The 25,823-nt window shown below is 43.9% G+C and overlaps 1 protein-coding gene across 2 annotated transcripts in view; it reads left to right on the top strand.

Moving 5' to 3' along the window:
• Positions 1–3,332: 3,332 nt before the first annotated feature.
• Mak (male germ cell associated kinase) overlaps positions 3,333–25,823 on the top strand; it is a 46,603-nt gene continuing 24,112 nt past the window's right edge. For both annotated transcript variants that reach the window (XM_057788111.1, XM_057788109.1), the window contains exons 1-7: positions 3,333–3,490; positions 13,484–13,806; positions 17,175–17,229; positions 18,050–18,171; positions 20,161–20,240; positions 22,032–22,164; positions 25,519–25,690. In XM_057788111.1, the coding sequence (XP_057644094.1) occupies positions 13,706–13,806; positions 17,175–17,229; positions 18,050–18,171; positions 20,161–20,240; positions 22,032–22,164; positions 25,519–25,690 (663 nt within the window). In that variant the 5' untranslated portion in view covers positions 3,333–3,490; positions 13,484–13,705. The remainder of the gene's footprint in view (positions 3,491–13,483; positions 13,807–17,174; positions 17,230–18,049; positions 18,172–20,160; positions 20,241–22,031; positions 22,165–25,518; positions 25,691–25,823) is intronic.

Raw genomic sequence — 25,823 nt, 5'->3', positions numbered from 1 at the left:
GAAAATCTGTAAGTTGGACAAATCCTTATTCAAATTAACTAAAAGACAAAGAGAGACTATCCAAATTAACAAAATTAAAAATAAAAATAAATAACATCTAGGGCTATTTGGTGAGTTCCAGGTCAGCCTGGATTACAGAGTGAGACACTATATCAAAATACATATAATAAAAATAACTAGAAGAAGAGGTCATAAATTCTAGAGGGAGTTGGTGGGGGACAGAGGAGTAATTTGAGGAGAGAGAGGCAGGGGTGGGAATAACGTAAATACAGTGTACTCATATATGAAGGCTTCCAATAAGTCAAAAGAATGAAGAAAAGCAAAACCTCTCCTTAAATAAATCTGTGTAACTTTCCCAAAGAGAGAGAGAGAAAGAACAAAAGGAAGGACAGAAGGAAGGAAGGAAGGAAGGAAGGAAGGAAGGAAGGAAGGAAGGAAGGAAGGAAGGAAGGAAGGAAGGAAGGAAGGGAAGAAAAACAGGGGAAGGAAGGAAAAGAAAGGGGAAATTGTGTAGAACAGTGCCACCTTGTGGCCATCTGGGATATAGCATGTACATAATTGCCCAGTTTTCTTACAACTAATAATCTTCTAATAATTGTGACAGGTACAATTAGCTTGAACAATTCTTAAGAGAAATATCAATAACACTTGTACACTATGTAACCATAGTGAGGATGAACTCCTTCCTCAGGCAGGACTGAGCAGCCCATTTGTGAAACCATTTGTGCTACCGTTTTGGTTGGACACGGCTCTTCTAAAGGTTGGGATCCCTCAGGGCACTGAGGAGGTGGCTCAGGGGAGAGTGCTTGCTGCTAAAGCTCCAGAAACAGAGTTCAAATCCTTAGGACCCACAGCAAATGCTAGGTGTGGCCACACGTGCCCGTAACCCCAGCGCTGTAAGGAGTGGAGACAGGAGGACTGGGGCCACCTGTGGTTCAGGGTTCAGTGACAGACCTCCAGTAAATAAGTCAGAGAGTTAGAGAATGCAGCACCTGGTGTTCTCCTTTGGACTCAGTGTGTACGGGCGTGTGCATCTGCAGATACAAGTACACACACACGAGAGAGAGAGAGAGAGAGAGAGAGAGAGAGAGAGAGAGAGAGAGAGAGAGAGAGAGAGAGATTTAGAGCCCAGTGTGTGTCACTAGTGGAAGGCAGTGGAAGCTTTAGAGGTAGAAGTCCAGTGGGAGAAAGTTAGTGTTCTCTCTCTCTCTCTCTCTCTCTCTCTCTCTGCCATTGATTAACAGTTCCTTCAATGTGTACCTACTTCAGCACAGACCCCAAGGCAGTGAGACAGGTGGCCATAGAGTGCACCCCCAGAACGAGTTAGTGGAAATCAGCCTATCCCCTTTCCAAACTAAGTGTTCAGGGGCAGGAAGCTCAGCACCCAGCATTCATTCTTTTAATGAATAAATGAAAAGAGAAGCCACATGAGAGGAAAAAAATAGATCCATGAAATTGAGCAATATAAACCTGAGACGGAAGAGCATCTATAGGCACACACACCCAGCAAGCACAAGGCCTCTCTCCTGCTGTGCAGACTGAGGACCCAACTTAATGAATCAAGACTTTGCAGAATGAATCCAAGGAACACCAGAGTAAAGGGCGAGCCAAAGAAATTCTGATGCCATGATCAGAAAAGGTAATCAGGATTCCCTTTTCTAGGCCAGCCTGGGCTACATGGTGAGTTCCAGGCAAGTCTTTACCTCTCATCAACATCAAAACACATCAAGGTTCAATAATTAAAATTCATTATTTTGACGAACCTAATTAACATGCCCAATCAGAACTTACCAACACTCCCTAGTCATTCTAACACAGACCTCCCTTTTCCCTTCTTAAAACCGATGCTTGCAAAATTATTTGCTGCTCTTTCTGCCCGACTCAGACTCAGCCACCTTGTCTCTGCCTTGCTTAATAGAAGATCTCTTTGTGTTTGGTTTGTATTTGGAAACTGGTGCTTGAGTGTGGTCTGTGCCCAAACCAGAGTCCACAGGGGGGCACCCACAGTATGTAGGTCCCTTCAATGACTGTTTAACTATGAACAAGGACAACAACAATAGACTTGCCAAAGTGTACGGGGTTGGGGGTTGTGTGGGAGGATGGGCGGAAACCACAAGGCTTCAACACTACACAAAAGACTCCGGGTAACTAAGGGATGCTGAGAGTCGGGGACATGGTCCTCCCGGGGGAAGAGCGCATCTACTGTTACCTGATACCAGGCGGCCGGCACTGAACACAGACATAGTAACTTTACACAGATTGAGCAGGTTATGTCTAAACATATTCATGTGTATCCATGTATGCCTGCAACATCAATCAATGAAAAAAGAGGTCATGAATTTGAAAGAGCAAGAATGGTTATGGGGGGTCTATAAGGAGGAAAGGGAAAGGATGTGGTCAATATTATAATCTCAAAAGAAACAATTTAAAAAGAAATTGATTTTCAAGTGTCAACTTTCTCTTTGTGAACACTCTTTTTCTTCAGCTCTCCTCCACACCCTATTATAGGTGTGCCTGCCTACACACTCTGCCTTCCGGGATCTCCCCACTGTTGCGCCCTCTTCTGTCTTCAGTGCATTCATTTAGCTGCTCCTGTCCTGGTGTATAAACAACACTTCCTATACAGAACTCAGCACCTTATTTATTACAGCCACATGACTTGTAAGCTGTGCCAATTATGTCGTATAAGCTATGCAAATTACTTCATATAAGTCATGCAAATTACTTCATATAGGAGTAAACATTTCCCTTTAAAGATGATTTATCTCATTCTGCAGTATTTAATGGGTAATCTATGCATTTTAAAGAGTCTAACATTTGTGAGTCAATTCATCCTTTGATTTACATATCAATGTAAAGTCTAGTTCTTAACCTGTAGCCACTTAGGGTTTGTTTGTGGTGGGTGGACCACGTACATTTCTAGCACGCTAAGTCGTATGTACCCAAGTTCTCTATCCGGTGCTCTAGCTTGTCAGTTTCAAGGTATTTCCTAACAAGATCTGAATCACCTTACACATTGTGAAAGCCAACAACATCTAGAAAGGCCCTATTATAGGGGTGAATTATATAAATATTCATATTTTCAAGGTGACGATTGTATAATAAGAAATGTTTTAAGAATAAATAAATATTATTAGTCATTTAAAGAAAAAAAGATGAACCGGTAGAATAGACAGGCGGTACCTTCGCAGACGCGGTACTTAGGGTGGAGGGCGGAGCGTGTCGCGCTCGACCCCGCCCTCTGTGGGCGTGGTGTGAGCGGGGTTAGCGGTGCGGGCAGGCGCGCCCTGGCCGTTTCCTAGGATACGAAACACACACGGCGCTGGAGCTTCACAAGGGAGTGAACGAGGTAAACTGCCGGCGCCGGCGGGTAATCTCGAGCAGGCTGCGGGACCCAGCCCGACCTGAGCATCGAAGCCACCCGGCTTGTCGCCTCGGCGCTCCGTCCAGCCAGGGCCACTCTCCGCCGGGAGGCGGGACCTGGACGCCGGTACGGGCGGGCGGGCGGGCGGGAGGAGGATCCCAGGGCGGAGCGGTGGGCTGGGGAACAGGACGCGGGCAGGGGCCTGGCTCTCAGGGCTCCTTAAACTTCCCAGGGTCCCTCAGGCTCCCCAGGACTCCCAGGACTCCCCAGAGTTCTCCAGGCTCCCTAGGGCTTTCTAGGACTTGGAGCTGTCCTCCCTTAACACGGCTGCAAAGAGATCCCTAGGCTGAGCTGAGTCCCCTACACATCCTGAGGATATTCTGGATGAGTGGAAACTACATTTAGGAGTGAGGCACGGGACTGAATCTGAGGGGAAGCAGAGCCGAGTTCAGATCTCATAAAGTAGAAATGGAGGGAGGTGAAGGAGAAGGTCCAACTCCAGACCTGCTCGGAGCATTCAAGGTTGCAAGCAGGTGAGAGCTGAGCTCTTGCACTGAGGGGCGGTCTAGGTGTCCTCTCCAAGCCCAAGCCCGGGAGACCCACCCTCCAGGGTCAGAACCCCCTCCTTCCAACCCCAGTGACATCTGCTCCTAGAGATTTAGCTCACAAGGATTAAAGTGCGCCAAACAAAGACTGGCTCTTTATCGCACTTGGGCCTTTAATTTAGGCACAGATGTGGAGCACAGGGACTAATGTCATTTGTTGACACTATGTCATTTGCTAATAGTAAAGGATTCTCATAGAGGTGACCTATTTTAATCAAAACTGGCCTTGTGCAGGGTGTTAGAGCTCTCCATGCTGTGGGTTCATTCATTAATTAACTTTTAAACAGTTTGTGAATGTTAGCACAGAGCAGTCTTTGTGGCTTTACAATCTGAGGCAGAATCTTTTCCTGCCTGGTATGGTGGCTCAGTCTATACTAACACCAAGAATTCAAAGCTATCATGAGCTAATAGCCAAATTCAAAGCCAGCCTGGGCTACATGGGATTTGGGCTGGGGGTGAGGGAATATTCTTTTCCCGTTACAATAATCCCTTTTTTGATTTCTATCAATAAGTCTGCCACTTGACTAGTGTGGATTCTTTTCCTTTTCCTTTTTTTTTTAAATTCCTCTATTTTGTTTTTAGCTGATACAAAAATTCTTAAAACACTACGGTTTAGTTTAAAAAGTTAATGGTGGCTTTGGAATGTTATGATAATGTGTTCTCCTAAGACATATCCTAACCGTTTCTGTTGGGTGACTGGAAGGACCCATTTTACCCTCCATCCGCCCTCCACACTAATCCTTTCTAATCTTATCTAAATCCCGTATTAGCTAGTAGAGAATTGACAACTCCTGTGCATTTGTGCTGTGATGATACACTGGATAAAAGTAAATAAGAGAGAATGAAGATTTTTGCAGTCCTTTGGTTGGAAGTCTAAATGAATGTTCTTTTCAATGTCAGCATGGAATATGTGTTTAACCTGCAGGAGGGTCGATGAATGTTATGTCTGAGCTGTTGAAAATTCGGAGTCCTTAACAACTGTGTTACGTTCACAGATTTAGAGCAGCGATGTTGTGTGTGAGATGAAGACCCAGGGGCAGGGAGCTGTGCTTTTACTTAAATTAGATATACTGCTTATTTGAGTCGTAATCAGTTCAGGTCCTTGCTGTGCTCTGCTGGTAAAAAGTAGCTATTGATATGCAGTCAGCAAGGCAGTGCATGGAAATATTGATTTCTACCTTCAGGGATGGGAACATGCTTGCCCCACACCACACAAGCATGAGGTTCTGAGTTCAGTCTACGGAATTTATGTGAGAGGAAAAGAAAAAAGCAGACAGACACACACTTGTAGTTTCAAGGGCAAAGACAGATGAATCTTACTGGTCATCTAGCCTTGCCAAGTTGGCAAGTCCCTGGCCAGTGAGAGACTCCATCTCAGAACAAGATGGACAGCATCCAGAAGGACACAGGGGCTGACCTCTGGCCTACACACACGCTGCCTTCACATCTATGCTGCCTTCTATTGTGCCATTGTCCCTCTCTCTTCAGAGAGTGGGAGGAATGGGAAACACCTTCCGGCCCTGAAGACCTGCTTGTTTTATAATTCACATAACTCGGGAGAAAGCCTTGCTAAAGCTTTTGGTTTTTGTGTCTTAGGAAGTCTAGGACACAAGCACATTTTACCTAAAGAGTAGGTGAGGTTTGAAATGGATAGATTCTCATGGATCTGATCTTTTCAATATCTAGTGGCATCCACATAATCTTCACTTCATCCCAAACACACCACCAGGAAATGGCTATAGTCCCTGTTGACTAATCCTTACCTCTAACCATAGCCCTTGCTGTCACTGTCCCCAAAATAGACTTTTCATTTCCATTATTTATCCGGAGGTTGGTTAGTCTGCCTTAAAAATGAAACTTCTAGAATAGCCTTGTCAAAAACGGTTTAGCTTCCAGAGCAAGGCAGAGAGTCATCGTTGACTGGGTTGTCTGTTTGCTGTGATACTGGGCACAGAGAGACAAGGTGGCCCTCCCCTTCAGGGTGGTGGTGATGGTGGTTAATGGGCCTCGTAATGGAAGGATGAGGAGCGGTTGGAAAGTGGATGCAAAGTGGTTTTTGCTCCTTATTCAGGTACCCTCTTACCTTCTGTTTCTACTTCCTGAATACCATCCACCCCTGAAGCCCACCCTCTCCCCTCCACTTTGCTTACCAGTGTTGCCTCTTGTATCCTCTCCTAAAACAGTGTAGGCATCTTCTGGACCATGACTGTCCTCTTCCATGCTCTCAATGCTTTGTGCTTGGTCAGCTGTTTTCAGGAGAATAATCAAGTTAAACAATGTTGTCACCATGCCTTTATATCTGCGTGTGCGCTGTGTGCACAGGCTAGAGAAGAAGGCAGGTGTCCTGCTGTGTCACTTTCCACATGAGACAGGGTTTCCCTACGGAATCTGGACTAGGCTGGCTGCCAGGATACATCAGGGATCCTCCTGTCTCTGTCTCCCAAAGCTGTGGGGTCAGAGGCACATGTGACCACACCCAGGTTTTCCTGTGCTCGTTAGGTAGCCAGACTCAGGTCCTCGGGGGTCCCTAGGCCTTGTTCTTACTCACTGAGCCATTTCTCCAGTTCCCACACCAGCGTATTTTAGAATTATATTTTAAAATTTAAATTTTTAAGATTTACTTCTTTTATCATGTGTGTGAGGAGTTTGCTTGCATGTATGGCTGTGTCCTGTGTATCCTGTAACTGGAGTTGTTAACTGATATGCGGGGTGCTGTGACTCAAACTGGGGTCCCCTGAAGGAACAGCAAGTGCTCTTAATCACTGAGCCACCTCTCTGGTCTCAGAATTATGTTATTTTTATGGCAATGCTTCATGTAGATTTTTCTGCCTTAATCGTCCAGGTCCTAGTGTCTCGCACGTCCTTTCTTGTCGCCGCTTCAAAGGCTTTTCTAGTGTCGTTCCAGAGGTCAGGATGTTCCAGAGGTCAGGATGCTCCAGAGGTCAGGATGCTCCAGGCGCAGCTCCAGGTTTCAGGGTGGGGAGTGGCTGGTATCACAGACCCCTGTCCACTGACGGCCACAGGCCCGTGTCCACTGACTGCCACATGACCCTGCCCATTGACAGCCACAGGCCCCTGTCCACTGACAGCCACAGGTCCTTCCATTGATAGCCACAGGCCCTTCCATTGACAGCCACAGGCCCCTGTCTACTGACAGCCACAGGCCCTTCCATTGACAGCCACAGGCCCTTCCATTGACAGCCACAGGGCCCTGTCCACTGACAGCCACAGGCCCTTCCATTGACAGCCACAGGCCCCTGTCCACTGACAGCCACAGGCCCCTGTCTACTGACAGCCACAGGCCCCTGTCCACTGACAGCCACAGGCCCCTGTCCACTGACAGCCACAGGCCCTTCCATTGACAGCCACAGGCCCCTGTCCACTGACAGCCACAGGCCCCTGTCTACTGACAGCCACAGGCCGCTGTCCACTGACAGCCACAGACCCCTGTTCACTGACAGCCACGGGCCTCTTCTATTGACAGCCACAGGCCCCTATCCACTGACAGCCACATGACTCTGCTCATTGACAGCTTTATGCTTATGTTTCAAGGAGAGGAACTGGGCTAGGAGTCTTATTGTTGTGCTTTGGTATGGAGGCTGTGTAGCTTTGGAACAAAGGGGATGGTTCCTTTATGAAGTGCAGCAACTGTAAAGCCAAAAATGGTGGTTATTGTTGGACATCACACGCAGAAACCAAAGAGCTTCAAGCCTAACTTGAGCATCGAATGGACTCCATCCTTTGGTCTCTGGTTGATCACAAACAGTTCGTTTCATTCCCTGTGTGTTTGTTTTACATTCTTACTAATGGAGGAATGTTGTGATGTAGCTTTCTGCCTAAACAAATTCTCTAGCTGTTACTTAGCCAGAAAGGATCAGTAAACCTCTCTCTAGAGAACTCATTTCCTCGAAACAGGCGTGTGCCCCTGAGCAGGGGTAACTGGGAGACAGGGTAGCAGTCCAGTGTGCTGTCATAATCTGCAGAAGCAACTCAAATGCAAGCAAATGCCCTTTAGTCTGTGGGTGGCTAACCCAGCAGGGAGCACAGAACAGAACAAATATCCCCAAACACCTTTCCCAGTTGTGTTTGCTCATGCAGGAAAAAGAAAACTGAAGAAAAGTACATTTCAATTAAGAACCATCTTCAGTAATTTTTCTACATTAATAATACCTTGATATTTTGATTGGTATCTGAGTGTATAGTATAAATACAGTTTAGGAAAACTCATTTCTCCCCCCCACCAGGCAAACCAGAAGCCATTTGCTGGCATTCCTTAAGACATTTCACTTAGGTATACATTGAGGAAGATAAAGAAACCCTAAATATAAATGGCATTATCTTAGGGTTTCTATCGCTGTGAAGAGACACCATGACCACAACTCTCTTATAATGGAAAACATTCATTGGAACAGGCTTAGAGTACAGGGGTTTAGTCCATTATCATCATGGCAAGAAACCTGCTTACATGCAGGCAGACAGGGTGCTGGAGAAGGAGCTGAGAGTTCTACATCTTGATCCACAGGCAGCAGGAGAGACTGTGTACTGGGCATATATGAGACCTCAAAGGCCACCTCCACAATGACACACTTCCTCCAACAAGGTCACACCTACTCCAAGAAGGCTATACCTCCCAAGAGTGCCACTCCCCACGGACCAAGCATAGTCTATGGGGGGAGCATTGTTATTCAGGGGTCTTACAATTACAAGATCTTACCTTGGAGTTACACAGCCTGTTTCCATGTGTCTTTAAAGGAAATGTTTCCTGTAATGTCCGTACTACTTGTAGGTCCGTACTACTAAGTGTACTGTGCCTGTACTGAGGAGACGGTTGGCACTCCGTGTTCTATGCACTATTCACGCTACATTATGGTATGGTATGGGAGCCAGGCAAGGGGCTGGAGATTGAAACACACAGAGACACACAGAGACAGAGTCATGGGTCATTCTTAAAACAAGAATGCCAATCTGAATCAAGAATGCCAACTTTATTGTGTTCCAGGGCAGATTAGATAGGGCCTTCCCTGGCTAATGGCCACGCCCTAACACTCAGGATTCTTCGGCTGCAAGTCACCGGTACTCAGAGCAGCTGCAAACACAGGAAAACAAATTGTTTTGTTCAGAGCAGCTGCAAGCATAGGAAAAACAAGTTGTTCACAGGAAATTCAGGGTCTGGGGGTCCACAGTCCTCGACAGTTTACTCTCTGAAGAAGAAGTATTAAATGCATAGATACTCTTCTTATCTAAAAGCCCTAAAGCATTCCAAATACATCCCGGAAAACAGGGAACTATGTGATTTTTGCTGTGCATGTGTGTGTTCATGGATGCTTCTTTCTCAAAAAAAAACTTGCTTTGGTATGCTTTGGGGACTTTGACAGCTATGACACCTCGTTGTTGGGCCTCAAGTACCATCTGTCAGAGAAAAGCATCTCTTGAGTTCTACCTCATGAAAGTGGAAGCACTCTGATGGGAGGAAAATAATCCTAGAATGCAGGACCAAACCAGAAGGGATATTTCAAAGCAAGCTGTCTTCTAATGGTGCTATTCGGGAACCAAGCATAAAGTCTCTGTTGTGCACAAGTTGAGACCCCCACAGAGACCACTGGAATCCAGTCAAGTCCAGAATGCAAAAGCAAGGTTTATTTCTTTTGCCAGCTAGCTGGGAGTTCCCCATTACATACAACGTAGCAGTAGGGAGAACTCCTGTTCCTCATTTGGGGTTGACACGTATAGGCAAAAACCGCAAGCCAGGTTTACTCAGGGTCAAGGGGGTTGGTTTTGCTCAGTATAGGGTATGGACTCCTTCTGCATACCCTCTTCCTCCTGTAAGCAGCTACTTCTGCTTCTGTGCATGCCCCCCACCATCTCCCCAAGCAATTATTTCTGCTCCTGTCTAGACCACAAAGCTGGGTGTTGACTGGCTGCTAGGGACAGTTGGTCTGTACTTTTGCAAAGGTTCCTGTTTCCAGCTAACTCTTGATGCTGCAAAGTTTCTTGAACCCAGTGCCTTAACCAGCTCCTGATCAACCAAAGTTTCTTAAAATTTTCCATGTCCTTGCAGTCTCTAGCACAATGAGAGATTTCTGGAAGCCAAGAACGATCAAGAGACACCATTTAAAAAACAGTTACCCGAACTGAAAGTAGAACAATGGAGGGATTGTGAGTTAGGTTGTACCTTATTTTGTTCAATTACAGTAACAAAGTCAAGACCCGCTGGAGCCTAGGAGTCTGGCAGAACCATTCTAATATTTTCACATCTGTGGTTTTGAAGCCCACAAAACTCTGGAAAATGAAATTTTAAAAATAAAGTTGCGTAAACTTATTTGTGATAGCGGGAGCCGAATGGTCTGAGGCCCCTCCACTTTCCGTCTGCTTTGCTCTTTCTTTCCATAAGTTTGTCTACAGGTGTATGACCATGCTTCTTGAAGGCATCAGTGACATAGATATGACCACCATATTGCTTTATTAAAATCTGAAAATGTCTGTATTCCATACTCTCCCAAGAGTTTCACATAAGCATTAGTGAACTTTTGTTGGATTTATGTATGTCAATACACTTCTCATTTGACTCATTAACAAATGTAAATTAGCAAATAATCCAGAAATAAGGAGTCCATCATTTCACAAAAATCAACTATTTTCTTTTATTTTTTTATTATTTATTATTTACTTTATTTTTTTATTTTTATTGCACTCTACATTTTTCTCTGCTCCCCTCCCTGCCTCTCCTCTCCCCTCCAACCCTCTCCCAAGGTCCCCATGCTCCCAATTTACTCAGGAGAGCTTGTCTTTTTCTACTACCCATGTAGATTAGATCTATGCATGTCTCTCTTAGGGTCCTCATTGATGTCTAGGATTGTGATTTGTGGGCTAGTTTTCTTTGCTTTATGTTTAAAAACCACTTATGAGTGACTTCATGTGATAATTGTCTTTCTGGGTCTGGGTTACCTCACTCAAAATAATGTTTTCTAGCTCCATCCATTTGCCTGCAAAATTCAAGATGTTATTTTTTCTGCTGTGTAGTACTCCATTATGTAAATGTACATTTTCCTTATCCATTCTTCTGCTGAAAGACATTTAGGTTGTTTCCAGGTTCTAGCTGTGACAAACAAAGCTGCTATGAACATAGTTAAGCACGTGTCCTTGTGGCTCGATTGAGCATTCTTTGGATATATACCCAAAAGTGGTATTCTGGGTCTAGAGGAAGGTTGTTTCCTAATTTTCTGAGAAATCGCCACACTGACATCCAAAGGGATTGTACCAGCTTGCATTCCCACCAGCAATGCAGAAGTGTTCCCTTTTCCCCACAACCTCTCCAGCATAAGTTGTCATCAGTGTTTTTGATCTTGGCCATTCTTACAGGTATAAGATGGAATCTCAGAGTTGTTGAACATTTCCTTGAGTGTCTTTCAGCCATTTTAGATTCCTCTGTTGAGAGTTCTCTGTTTAAATCTGTACTCCGTTTTTTAATTGGATTATTTGTTCTTTTGATGACTAATTTCTTGAGTTCTTTGTATATTTTGGAGATCAGACCTCTGTCTGATGTGGGGGTAGTGAAGATCTTTTCCCATTCTGTAGGCTGTCGTTTTGTCTTATTGACCATGTCCTTTGCTTTACAGAAGCTTTTCAGTTTCAGGAGGTCCCTTTTATTAATTGTTTCTCTCAGTGTCTGTGCTGCTGGGGTTATATTTAGGAAGTGTTCTCCTGTGCCAATGCATTCAATTGTGTTTCCCACTTTCTCTTCTATAAGGTTCAGTGTGGCTGGCTTTATGTTGAGGTCTTTGATCCATTTGGACTTGAGTTTTGTGCATGGTGATAGATATGGGTCTATTTTCATTCTTCTACATGTTGATATCCAATTATGCCAGCACCATTTGTTAAATATGCTTTCTTTTTTTTTGTTTGATATTTTTTGCTTCTTCGTCAAAAAGCAGGTGTTCAAAGGTGTGTGGATTAATATCTGGGTCCTCAATTCGGTTCCATTGGTCCTCCTGTCTGTTTTTATGCCAATACTGTAGCTCTGTAGTAGAGTCTGAAGTCAGGGATTGTGATGCCTCCAGAAGTTCTTTTATTGTACAGGATTGTTTTGGCTATCCTGGGTTTTTTGCTTTTCCATATGAAGTTGAGTACTGTTCTTTTGAGGTCTGTGAAGAATTTTGCTGGAATTTTGATGGGCATTGCATTTAATCTGTAGATTGCTTTTGGTAAGATTGTCATTTTTCTATGTTAATTCTACCTACCCACGAGCATGGGAGATCTTTCCACTTTCTGGTATCTTCTTCAATTTCTTTCTTCAAAAATTTAAAGTTCTTGTCATACAAGTCTTTCACCTGTTTGGTTAGAGTTACTCCAAGATATTTTATGCTATTGCACAAAAATCAACATTTTTTTTGCATTGAAAACTGCACACTTTACCATCATGTGACAGGTCACACTCAAGCCTGAAGCTCACCAAAACATCACATAAAATTACCTTCAAACTGTGTGTTGAAGGTGTCCATGAAACATGCATGTATTTCAGGTTTAGAATTGAGTCCCATTCTTATGCTACTTCAACATATATATGTAAATATTCCAAAGTCCAAAAACATTTAAATCCAAATCACTACTGTTCCTACACATTCTTAGGAGAACTCCTGGTCTGAGGCCACACTCTGTCCCTTGATTGTTTTAATACATTTCTGTATTTTTGAAATTTAAAAAAAAAGGTGATATAAAGCAATTCTAATTCAGAATTTATTTATTTATTGGTTTTTTGAGACAGGGTTTCTCTGTGAAACAGCTCTGGCTGTCCTGGAACTTGCTTACTAAACCAGGCTGGCCTTGAACTCCCTTGAACTCCTAGAGCTGTTTGTGCCTCTTGCCTGGGATTAAAGGTGTGTGCCACCACTTCAGGGCCTGAGTTTATTTTTTAAATAATAGTTTTAAAGTAAATTTCAGTTACTCAGGTCGTAATGAAAAGCTCAAGTACAGTTACCACACACCCGAGAGTGGTTACCTTGTGAACTACTTCAAACTGGTCACTTGGAAACGCTCTAGCCACTTGACCCCTAATGCAGTAAGTTCATTTGCAGTAAGTAAGCCACACGACCACTAAATGCAGTAACCGACCACAGCCTGGATTCTCTCCTGGAGAGGGAGGTGCAATTCAAGGACATGATTGAATCAGTGGAGAGCATTGGAATAGGGCTGCCCAAGTATGGTGTTCATCTTCAGAAGATATGGAGGTGGCTGTTAGATATGTATGTTAACCTTAGGTGTTACAGAAAAAGAGGTCTGCATGTGCCCGCAGGATGTGTGTTTGGAGAAAGCCCTCAGATAGTGGATAGACCACCCAGTGCAGGGACAGGGAATTGTCAAGCGGCCTGTGAGTGTGTTGTGTGTAGAGTTCCTTCCACACCGCCCGAAGGCCTCCAACAATGGCCTTTCTATCAGCTCTAATCTTTCTGTGTCTAGGTTGTCAGTGAATGTGCTGTCGGGACTCTCTAATGAAGCATTTTGGTGTGCTTTTTCACAGGGTGTCCATAACAATGGAAGCAGTGTCTCTCGGCCAGATTCCTTATTGCTGTATCTCATGTGCCTAGCTGATCTCGAGGAAGAGCCGTATTTAATGATGACAAGCCTGTCACCAGTATAGCAACAAGAAGGGAAAGGACCACAAATAAAGAAGTATTTAGATTTCTATTGCACAAGGAAGATATCTCCGTGAACAGCCTCTGCTGCACTACCTTTTCCCAAGATGAACCGATACACAACCATGAGGCAGCTGGGGGACGGCACCTATGGGAGTGTGCTCATGGGCAAGAGCAACGAGTCCGGGGAGCTGGTGGCCATCAAGAGGTGCGTGCGCGCACGCCACCGCGGAGTTTCCGTCCAAATGTTGGGTGTTTGTTTCCCTTTGCTTGCCTGAGAACCTGCAGCATCAGGGAGAGGGTTTCAGTTCAGACCCCAAAGTAGTTTGAGTGGTGAGGGACACTATTCTAGGAAACAGAAAGTTAACAAAAAGGAGGAGTCTTACATGAAGGAAAAGTCTGCATGACTTTAATGTTCTGCTTTATTCTGATACATAAATAAACCGCATAAATCTGAGGGCTCTGCATTTTATGCCTGATGCATTTGGGATAAAACTGGAAGTAGTGAATATTTCTCAAAGTTAAACATGGGGAACAAAATAGAACTTTCTGTTTCTTTAAAAACAATTGGCATCAAGATAAGGTTGGACTTATAATGTCAAAGTGAATTCTGAAAAGGATACGCCATCTCAGCATCCTCAAGCAAGATCAGATACTTTCAAAATTCTGAAATCAATTTGTAAAGAATTGGCATCTCCTATGTACACTTTGGGATGAATGCAATCATTTTATTAAACTAGTTTTCCTGTATGGCTTTATTTCAATTGATTTTTGCTTTAAAGCCATTATGTTAGCTCTGTCGTTTGGGAAGTAACAACTTTCTAGAAACCCATCGCACTACAAAGTGCCTTTAGGAAAGTCCTGATCTTCACCAAACTCATTCCCAAAGCTTCCTTAGAGAGCCTGAAGGACTCTTAAACGAAATTCTAATTCAATGAGGATACTTTAAAAATAACAGCAATGATACCCTTCATGTCTCATGATGGTTCATAGAAAACTCAGAAACAAAAGAACATCCACTAAGTTTTCAATATGCTTTGTAATACAGTAGCACATGCCCCATGGGAAGGCATTTGAGCCACAGAGAGGCTGTGTAAGGCCATCCATCCATGAGCAGGTGAGCAAGGACTTGCACCTGGCTTTACAGTTCCACAGCCCATATCTTAACTCCCTCTCACTGTCAGTCCCTTACCTGGTTCCTCACGTGTGCGCTCTGACTTTACGAGGCCCTGCATTTTAGAAATTAGGCCACATAATCGAATCACTCTCAGTTTCCTGGTAGTCTACAAATCACCAGTAGGAGATTGTATCATTTTCTCCCTTCTGTGACAAAATGCTAGACAGAGGCACCTATGGGCAGAAAGGCTTATTTGTGCCTCATGATTGGAGAAGGGGTACAATCTGTCATAGCAGGGGAGGCCTGGCAATAGACTGGCCACACTACCTCGGCTGTTCTGAAGTAGACAGAGATGAACTCTGGCATCAGCTCACTTTTTCCTTTTTATTCAGCCCAGGATCTGTAGGTTGGGGTCACTCACATTCAAGGTGTGTCTTCCCCTCTTCAGCTGAACTCTTCTGGGAACACCCTCATACACACGCACTCAGAGGTGTGTCTCCTTGGTGATTCTGAAGCCTGTCAAGTTGACAATAAAAATGATCACAGAGACCATACTACTAAGTGCAGTCATGGACATAGTTGGGTGGTTAGGTTTAGGGGAGGGAGGTTTTGTTTTGAGCCAAGACCTCACTATGTAGTAGCCCTGGCTGTCCAGAACTTGCTATGTAACCCAGGCTGTTTGGAAGTCACTGTGTAGACCAGGCTGGCCTCATTCAGAGATCTGCCACCTCTGTCCCCTGAGCACTGGCATATACCTCCACGCTTCGCACGTTGTTGTTCTTGTCCCGTTCCCTTCAGTGACTAAAACTTCATTCACACAGAAATATGCTCCATCTGTTGTCTGAGCAGCGCAATTGCTTCCTATGCTAAGCATTCTACTGTGTCTAATAGGGTCCCGGGTCAGTCCCCAGCCACCCCGACCCCATGAGGAAAGCAGAAAAGGAAAGACTAAGTCTGGATCACCTGTGGGTTTGGTTTGGGTTTTGCTTATTTGTTTGTTTTCCTTTCTCTCCCTGATTTAAAGTATTTCATGACCCCTTATCCAAAGAACTAGTGATGTAAATGTTGTTAGATTAAGTCCTTTGCTGAATTTGCTGCCAAACTTTGTAACTCTCACCCTGTCCCGCTTCTGAGGTATAGGGTTTGGGTTTATCTTTTAAGTCCCAGAAAGGAAATGTACACAGGGGACTTTAAAAAAAAATAGTCCCAGTTAAAGAACTCACTGAGAAGGGAAGCTCAGGGCAGCAATACTGTGCTGAAACTGTAGTGAGGAGCTGAGGGCCACTTCCCGCCACCCGGCTAGCTTTACCCAAAATAATTACACGGAAATTGTATTCTTTTAAACACTGCTTGGCCTTTTATGTCTGAATCTGTCCTATTGTGAATCTGTAATTATTTACTGTCCAGGAGCACTTCTTAAAATGCTAAGCGCTTCTTTAAAAACTTTAGCTTGCGCCACATAGGGGTAATGCAGTACCGCCTGTTTCCTGCCCAGTCTAAACCTTAACTGCGCTATTATTATGGTAATTATGATAGTTCCTGCCTGAGGTCAGCACAGTTCAGCATGGCGGAGTTGAGCCGCTCCTGCCTCAGAGCCATTTGGTGTCCCTGAGCTGCGCACAGTTCTAGGCACATAGCAATCCACATTGCCATCAAGCAAGCCGTAGCACTTTACTCCAAATGCTCCATTCAAAAGCTCTGTCTCCAGCAGGAGCCAGACAGGGATCATGATGCAGCACAGCCCAGAAAGCCGGCATTTTAAAACAGCCAGTTTTTTCCTGCTGCTGAGTCAGGACAATTTCTTTGTGGTATGCAACCAACAAACAGCAAAAAGCTGTCTTAAATTGTCTTTCTCTCCTTTTTAAGCCCCCTCAGGTTTTACGTGGCATTAGTTAACCACGTTGAGCACCACTCTGTAGTGAGGAGCTGCAGGCCACTTCCTGCCACCCGACTAGCTTTACCCAAAATAATTACACGGAAACTGTATTCTTTTAAACACTGCTTGGCCCATTAGCTCTAGCCTCTTACTGGCTAACTCTCACATCTTGATTAACCCACCTCCAACAACCAGGAAGGATCCTAACCTGCATCCATCTTGGCAAGGAGAGCTATGGCGACTGCTTTACTCTGCTTCTTTCTCCCAGCATTCTGTTCTGTCTACTCCACCTACCTAATTTTCTGTCCTATCAGGGCCAAGTAGTTTTCTTTATTAATTAACCAATGAAAGCAACAGATAGATACAAGACCCACCTCCATCATGAAACAGAGTGGTGGCCCACCCGGCACACCTGAGCTCAAACATGGCACCATGAGGTGTAAACAGAAAGGAGGGGGTTTCCTTCTGGGGAGGAAGAGTGGTCTCTACCAAAGTGAAGCCATAATCAAGAACACCAGAGGTGGTGAAATTTGTTTCTTGCAGCCTTCACTCCTGAACACTAACTTTCCCTCATTTATTTCAGGATGAAGAGGAAGTTCTATTCTTGGGATGAGTGTATGAACTTGCGAGAAGTTAAGGTAAAAAAGTCAAGACTCCAACAGGACACCATCTCCAAGGACAGCAGCTGAGATCATTCCGTTGTAGAGCAGTGGTGTTCAGCCTTCCTAATGATGCGACCCTTTAATACAGTTCCTCACGTTGTGATCCCAACCATAAGATTATTTTCATTGCTACTTCCTAACTATGATTTTGCTATTGTTATGAATCATAATGTAAATTATCTGATATGCAGGATTTCCCATATGCGATACCCAAAGGGGTTGTGACTCACGGGTTGAGAAGCACTGTTTTTGACTCTTCCAAATGCCTCCTGATGATAACTGCATCTGCCCCTTCCTTTCCATTCCTTCTTGCTCCCATGTTAGTGGGGAACAGAGAATAACCAGGCCGTCTTCTACTTAAAGATGACCTTAAAAAGCTCACACTCCAAAAGGGAAGGCAGCTTTTGAAATCATGACATGCCTTTCCCTTGTAGTCTATGCTGTGTGGCTTAGGTGAGTTTTTAGATACTTTGCGTGGAGTCTGACATGGGTAAATCAGAAAGAGACAGTTAGACCTGCTTTGGAAAATGAGGAGGGAAAGTGGCCGGTGGACCCTCCAGGCAGCTACTGTCGCCTTGGTTGCCCCCTTTCACTCAGCACTCTTCGCTTAGATCATTTAATGTTTGCTTTAAATTGGTGCTCCAAGCACTTTTAAAATAATGCAGATATTAGCACGTAATGCGTTAATGAATCTAAGAGAAATGGACAGTTACCTGAGGTAACTAGCTAACACAAATGAGGTCCCGTAGATTTCTGTAAATTTGCTTTAACAATGGCATTGCTCCCTGTTTTACAGTCCCTGAAGAAACTCAATCATGCCAATGTGATTAAACTAAAAGAAGTTATCAGAGAAAATGACCATCTTTATTTTATATTTGAATATATGAAAGAAAACCTCTATCAGCTAATGAAAGACAGGTATGTCTTTATTTTATGAAAACTGTCTTTCCCTGTCATTTTCCCCATGAGTTCCTTGGATCCTGTCAGTGCATCACACTTGATGAAATTAATTGAGCTGATACAGTTATTTCATCACACGGTAGCATTTGACACTGAAGAACCAGCTATGAGGTCGCTCCACTCTTCCACTGTAATTCCTTAGCAGCTAACGTGAAGACATCATACAAACTCACCAGCCATTCCTCCCCTTTTGAATTACTGGCGTCAGTGGTCTTATATTCAAAAGTGAAGCTGGGTTTAGGTAAAAATGAGGATGCTGTCTTCGTTGTCCTCTTAAGCATCTTATGGAAGAGTTGTGGACAATGAAGAAAAAGGGTAGCTTTCAAGATAAGACAGGGGGAATGGCTCAGTTGGTGAAGGGCCTGGGGACAAGCATGAGGACCCGAGTTCTGATCCTCAGGGGCCACACAGGAAAGTCAGGTGGATGGCTGTGACCCCAACATGGGAGAAGGGAGACAGGGGGAGCCCTGGGCCTCATCTGTCAGACAGTCTGGCCAATGAGTGAGCTCCTGATTCAGTGAGAGACCCTGTTTCAAGGAAGAGGGTGTTGAAGGAGACTCCAACCCCGACCTCTGGCCTCTACAAGTAAATGCTCACACTCTGACATCCACCCTGCCCCCATCCAGAGGGTCTGATGAACTCATTCATTAGAGATACATGAGTGATGAAAATTAATGTTACCAGCCTGAAGCACATTCTCACTCTGATGTTCAGTTGTTGATAATTTTAGCTGATAGTCTGACAGAAATTAATTTTTGGGACCTTACCATGGATATTATCTAAAGACCACATCTAAGGTAGTAGCCACTGGCCTCATGTGACTTTCAAGCCCTTAAAATGATTAAATCGAACTGTGCTATAACGCAAAATAAAATTATACACCAAGTTTGGAAACTTAGTATAAAAATTATTGATAATCTTTATATGAACCAGGCATGGTACCTTCACACCTGTAATCCCAGCACTTGGGAGGTGGAGGAAGGAGGACAAGAAGATGCAGAGTCGTCTTCAGCTCTGCAGCCCCTTCAGGGGTATCCTGGGCTTCATTCATAAGACCGGGTCATCTTCAGCTCTGCAGCATCTTCAAGGGTAGCCATGGCTTCGTTAAGACAGGGTCTCACAATTCTAAGAATAACGCAGTATCAGCAACAACAACTGTGTGTTGAAATAAATGCACCTTTTAAACTAAGGTGGAAAGACAGAGGTGAAGAAAGACCAGTAAGAGGATACTAAGAAGTGAAAGGTTCTGGAGTTTCCATGGTATAATAATGGCTGTAAGTAACTGCAAATTGCATAGTTCAAAAGATAGAAGAACGAATTTTGAAGTTTTTACCATAAAGAAATGATGAGTCTTTGAAACATCAATATTCACTCTGATTGAACATTATATTGTATATACATACATGAAAATATCCCATTATATGCATTTTTTGTTTTATATTTATATAAATATGCACTTTATACTTATGCACCAGTCAAAATAAACTTAAAATAAATTTTTAATTAAGTTTAATGTTTCCTTTTTGTTAAATGTAGCTGCTAAAAAAATTAAACATGGCTTATATTTACCTCTTAACTGTATTTTTATTGGATGGTGCCAATATGCAGTAGAAACTGAAGCATAAAAGAACCTAATACATGCAGGCCCTACTTCTCAAAGTCTATGTAATTATTTTTTTGATACTGATAGTTTTCCAGGGTGTTTTTCTCTTATTGGGACAGTTTAGACTTTAGCTCTTGAGTGTTTATGTAAGACATTCGCTTTTGGATTGGAGGTTTTCTGAAACAGCAAAATAAACCAAAAAAATCAAAAAAAAAAAAAAAACAACAACGCTATTTTCCCATTTTAAACCTTTTAATTATGCCTTAGCCAGCAGAGGTTACAAGGCAGCAGAGTATCAGCCTTCTTCACTTCTGGTTGGTTACCAGACTCTTCATTTCTTCCAGAAACAAACTGTTCCCTGAGTCAGTCATCAGAAATATTATGTATCAGATACTGCAGGGGCTGGCCTTTATCCACAAACATGGTGAGTTTCCTTGTGGTCGCATTGCCCTGTGACTTTATTATCAGCACCACACATAGGAATAAGATCTCATCTGCTAAGTTATGCCTAAGCACACTGATGCTGTCATTTAAACATTATCATTTTTGTAATTGTATATAGATATCTATTATCTATAAGAGACTTTAAAGACGTTTGATCAATATCCTGCCTTATACCCCTCCCCCAAAACTTAAAAAAAAAAATCTGTTACGGTGTTTTGGGCAGGCTAGGGAAGGAATTCTCGTTTTAGACAGAAGTAGAAAGTAAACTGTTTTATTTGACACACTGCACGAAGAACAGCAAGCGCGGAGGTAGCGTGAAGGCGCTAGGCTGCAGGGGAGCCACCGTGGCGACACCCTGGGTGGTGTGCCTGCGGTGCCCTCTGTTTACTCACAGAGGGCAGCAACGTGATCTGGGGTTGTGGCTGATTTGTTTTTCTTCATTCGGCTGCTCTGTTTGTGCAAGATGGAGCTGTGGGTTTTTTTGGGTTTGTATTTTTTTTGTTGTTTGGTTTTTGTTATTTTTCTTCTGTGTGAGGGATGCACTCTGGGCCGGGCTTGCCCTGGAGGACCTGTTCCCTTCTGTTCTCTCAATGACAGTCTTCCCTCCAAACTTGTTCTGGAGAAGACTGAAGCCCTTGACGAAGCTGGGCTGCTCATGGGGATTTAAGAATGTGCAGTGCTGTGCGGTGTTTCGTGGTTGTCTTTGGCATTTGCATTTAATTATCTCTATTCTCTGAGTGGAATGGAAGCTGGCATTTATTTTTTTCTGAATCTCTTACTCATTTAGTTTTATGTGATTTTGTTTGTCCATCGAACCAACAGAATTATTGGCTCAGAAATCTAATATGTTTGCTGTTAATGAGAGTCTGTTTAGGATCACTGGCCATTTGGGTATTTCGTTAGAAAGATGTGTAGATTGTGTCATGGTATTGCTGCACTTGGAACCTAGGCAGGCAGTGGTTTAAAACACTGATGCTTAGAGAGCCAGGCCTCAAACCTCCACCAAATGTGGTCCTAACCACAGTTCTTCTCCATAGTGGGGCCTTTAGGATCTGACGCCCAAGACCACCTTAGGGAAGAATCCCCTTAAAGCTGATTTTCATGGAGAGCCCTCGCGGCTTCCCTTTTCCTGCCCGTTTCCACAGAGCTGCCCGTTAGCCCCTGCTACTGACCATTATTTTATATATTGAATTGGTAATAATGGGCATTTTCATTACTGGGTTCTTAGAGGCTTAGCCGCCAGGGAAAAGTGAACTATTAAATAAACAAGGAGATTAGTTAAAATATGTGGAGCTCTTTTGTCCAGTGGACCTTTCAAATATGTGATTAAACTCAGGGAATCTCGTGTTAAGCCGCAGAGTAGCAGCATGAACGAGACCGGCTGAATCAAGCCGAATCAGGAAGCGATAGCCAAGCTTCTATCCGTGCCTCTTCCTCCTTGTCTGTTACACAGTAGTGATAATAGTGCATCCCCGTTCCACAATGCCGTGGAATAATAGGAGGTAGTCCCATTGTGTCCATAGCTATCCCTCCTAGGCATCTACTGAAGTCACAAATTAAAAACACGTGTCACATGGGCAATTCTTTTTAATGACCCTCTGTGTTGTGTGCAAGCCCCCTCCCCCTGCTACTTCCTTCACAGAAAGCATCTCCTCCCCTAACCCCATGTTGCTGGTAGGAGGGCTCAGTGCTATTGATATAAACCCGGGGTTGTGTGATGGTGATAACCCACAAGCTGACTTACTGCCTTTCTCCTCTCTCCCTTGCGTAGGCTTTTTTCACAGGGACATGAAGCCTGAAAACTTGCTTTGTATGGGTCCAGAGCTGGTGAAAATTGCTGATTTTGGACTCGCAAGAGAATTGAGATCCCAGCCACCATATACTGACTATGTGTCTACCAGATGGTAACAATTATGTAGAAGTTTTTCTATGTTGAATAGTTAATGATCTTTCCAAAGGTTCCATATTTGGTTTTTAAAACAAAATATGGAGATTTTATGTTCTTAACAGAGGGGGATGAATTGGCTCCTGGCTATTCCAATAATGAAATAAGAAAAAGTAACTTTTCACTCAATTATTCATTCAACAAACATATCGAATAACCTACCATATGCTAAACATTACTGGACGCAGTGGGAACACAAGGCCGTGAACAAAACAGAAGAGAAGTTCTGTGCAGCTAACATGACAGCCAAGACACAAATACGCTAAACAGTATGAGTAACCAAAATCCATGTCATGGTCCCAACTGCCCCTCAACACAGGACATTCTACTCAAGGGAAGGCTATTCAACAGGAAAAAGGAACAGTCTACAGTGACATATAACACTGTGGCTACTTCTCAGAGGTCACACAGAAAGAGAGCTTCTATGGAATGCCGTCAGTTGTATGAAGTACGAGACTAGAGAAAGCTGCGGGTTTAAGTTAGAATAGTGATTGCTTGAGCCTTCGAGGATACCAGGAGCATACCTTTCTTGATCTGGTTGTTGGGCCCCTGAGTGTGAATCTGTGGAGACTTCACCAAGCTGTACCTGTGAATTTAAGTGCATTTTCTTGTGTGTATATTTGTAAAAGCAAGTGTGTATGTCCATCACATGCCAATACATTATTATAAACAAAATAACACACGGAGAGGTGATGGGAAGTTGGGTCAGTGAGGAGCGAAAGGATGGTGCTGTTATAATGGAGTCCCACTGACAACAGCCCTGAAGGAGATACTAAAAGCAGATGCTGAGGGAAAGGCCTCGGGCAGGAGTATGTCTTAATAAAATCTGCAGAGTAAAAAAAGGCAGTTGTGGGAAGTGAGGTCAGAGCAGCTGAGGGGTTGTTGGCCACATGGGGCCTTTTGTAGACCATATGAGGACTAGCTTTTTAAATGTATGTATATATATGTGTGTGTGTGTGTGTGTGTGTGTTTATTTATTTATTTATTTATATTGTTTTGCTTGCATGTTTGTGTGAGAATGTCAGATCCCCTGGGACTGGAGTTACAGTTATGGACTGTCATATGGGTGCTGAGACTCGAACCCAGGTCCTCTGGAAGAGCAGCTGGTGCTCCTAACAGCTGAGCCATCTCTCCAGCCCTGAGGACTGGCTTTTGAACCTACACAAAGCAGAAAACCATGGAACAGCTGTGTGAAGTGGTGTGCTGTGCTTGGCTGGGATCTACAGTGAAAGACTTTTAGGAAGTCAAAGACAAGAGTAGAGAGACCATCCGCCAGAAAGCAAATAGTATCGAGCTGGACCCTCCTGGCTGTGGAGGGGATGGGGTGTGTGGGATTCTGGGTCTGTGCTGTGAGAAGTCAGATGAGGTTGGAGGAGCTGGTAGAGAGGAATCAAAGACTCAAAGGTTTTTGTCCTAAGGACCTAAAAAGATGGCTCACCACGAAAAACTGAGATGAAGATCTGGAAGCTGACTGCTGGATCGAGGATTGAGATCTTGGGCAAGTGTTGGGCTGGAGTCCTCGGTGCAGAGCAGATGGTACAGCCGGAGACAAGAGGCGATCTGAGGACTGAGTCTAGACAGAGCAACTGACAATCCTGGTTTGCCCAGGTTGCTCCTAGCCAGTGCCATTACCAACTGCTTGGCTGAATTAAGCTGACGGATCTGGTGGACCTCTGCTGAGTGTGTGATCTCCTTGAAGATCTAACCTGTTGATGTTAGAGACACACGTGACACCTTGACACATGCCTAAACATGAAAGATGACTACAATTTCCCATCTCTCCTTGTTCAACATTTTCCCCAAGTCTGTACGACAGGAGTGGTCCTCCTCTAGCTCCTCTGGTCGGGTGTTGGCAGAAGTGCTTGATATGGCTACCCTCTAGCAGGCACACGGAATACCGGCCCCATGCCACAAGCCTTTGAAATGTCAGTTGGTGACTTCATGGCACTAAGTGCTGCCTGAATGTTCTGTCGACAAGCATGAATCTACTGCGATTTCATTATTTGGTGTTATAGGTTACGTTATGTTCCCCTAAAAGATACTCTGAACCTCTAACCCCATACATATGGCCTTATTTGGAATTTAAGTCTTTGTAGATGTAATTAAGTTAAACCAAAGTCAGACAGGAGTAAGATGTCTTCTTCACAGCCTGGATTTGCCTTTGCCCTAGACTCTTCTGCGATCACAGTCATTTCACATCTTGACATCAGAGCTGTCGCTCTGGGACCGTTAAGAGAATAAACTTGCTGTTTTCAGTCATTGAGGTTGCAGTACTTTGTAACTGTAGCGCTGTAGTGAGGGATATATGCTTTCTGAAGAAATTATTTGAGGAAATCTCACATCAACAACAGTTGCAGAAACAAACCAAGTGTTCCTCCAGTGAAAAGCTGGCACTTTCCTGTTTGTCAAAAGGAGCAAATGATGAACAACCACTCCTACTCGTTACCATCTGCTTTCTACCACAGGGGCCATTGTTGCTGACGTAGTGCAGACCAGAGTACCCCAGTGTCCTGGGTAGTGTCAGTATGCATTTGAAAAGTTAGTGAGGGGAGGGAAAAACTAAATATACACAATGGAGCTGTGAGTATTGCCGGGCGGTGGTGGCGCACGCCTTTAATCCCAGCACTTGGGAGGTGGAGGCAGGCGGATCTCTGTGAGTTCGAGACCAGTCTGGTCTACAAGAGCTAGTTCCAGGACAGGCTCCAAAACCACAGAGAAACCCTGTCTCGAAAAACAAAAAAACAACAAATAAAACAAACAAAAAAAGAATGAAATTATGTCATATTTAGGAAAATGGATTGAGCCGAGATCATTGCATTAAATGATAGAAGCCAGACTCAGGAAGATCGGTGAGGGTTGGGGAGGGTGTTGCAGGGCCTTGCCACTTGCCTTTGCTCCTGTAAAGTAAAAAGAGTATTGTCTACATAAGAAAGTATAATGATAGTATGGACATTTTCAATCAGATATTTTAAAAGGGAAGGACATGCACTATTGAAGGATAACCCTTCCAACTTTCCTTCCCTGACCTAAATGTGGGCACCTGATGGTTTTGTCCATGGTTCTTCCCAGATAATTCAGAGAGTACTCACCTTCCCGATTATCTGTATGAAGACCCACCTTAAGCCACATGGACATTTCTTCTACATTTGTTGCCAGTCAGGAAGTAGGTGTCACACAAGTCCCTTGGACACAGAAGGCACTTTGTCCTTGGGCCTTGCTGGAAGCTATGAGCGAGCAGCTAACCCCTGCTGCCCATCCATCTGTGACGTTACCCTGGAAACCACTTTCCCCACACTGTTTTCTGTTTTCACAGGTATCGTGCTCCTGAAGTTTTACTAAGATCTTCCGTGTACAGCTCCCCCATTGACGTGTGGGCCGTGGGAAGTATAATGGCCGAGCTATATACATTTAGACCGCTTTTCCCAGGGACAAGTGAGGTTGACGAAATATTTAAAATTTGCCAAGTGTTAGGGACTCCCAAGAAAGTAAGTATTCTCCTAGTTGTCATGACCTTTGGGGACCCCTGACTTGCTACTTTATTTTTTTTGTTTTAGGACTGACTGTTTCTCACTTTAGCAGAGATATGAGATATTTTCAGTTTCAAATAACTTCATACTT

Source organism: Chionomys nivalis, chromosome 13, assembly GCF_950005125.1.
Source record: "Chionomys nivalis chromosome 13, mChiNiv1.1, whole genome shotgun sequence".
NCBI lineage: Eukaryota > Metazoa > Chordata > Mammalia > Rodentia > Cricetidae > Chionomys > Chionomys nivalis.
This window is presented reverse-complemented; position numbering and strand designations above follow the sequence as displayed.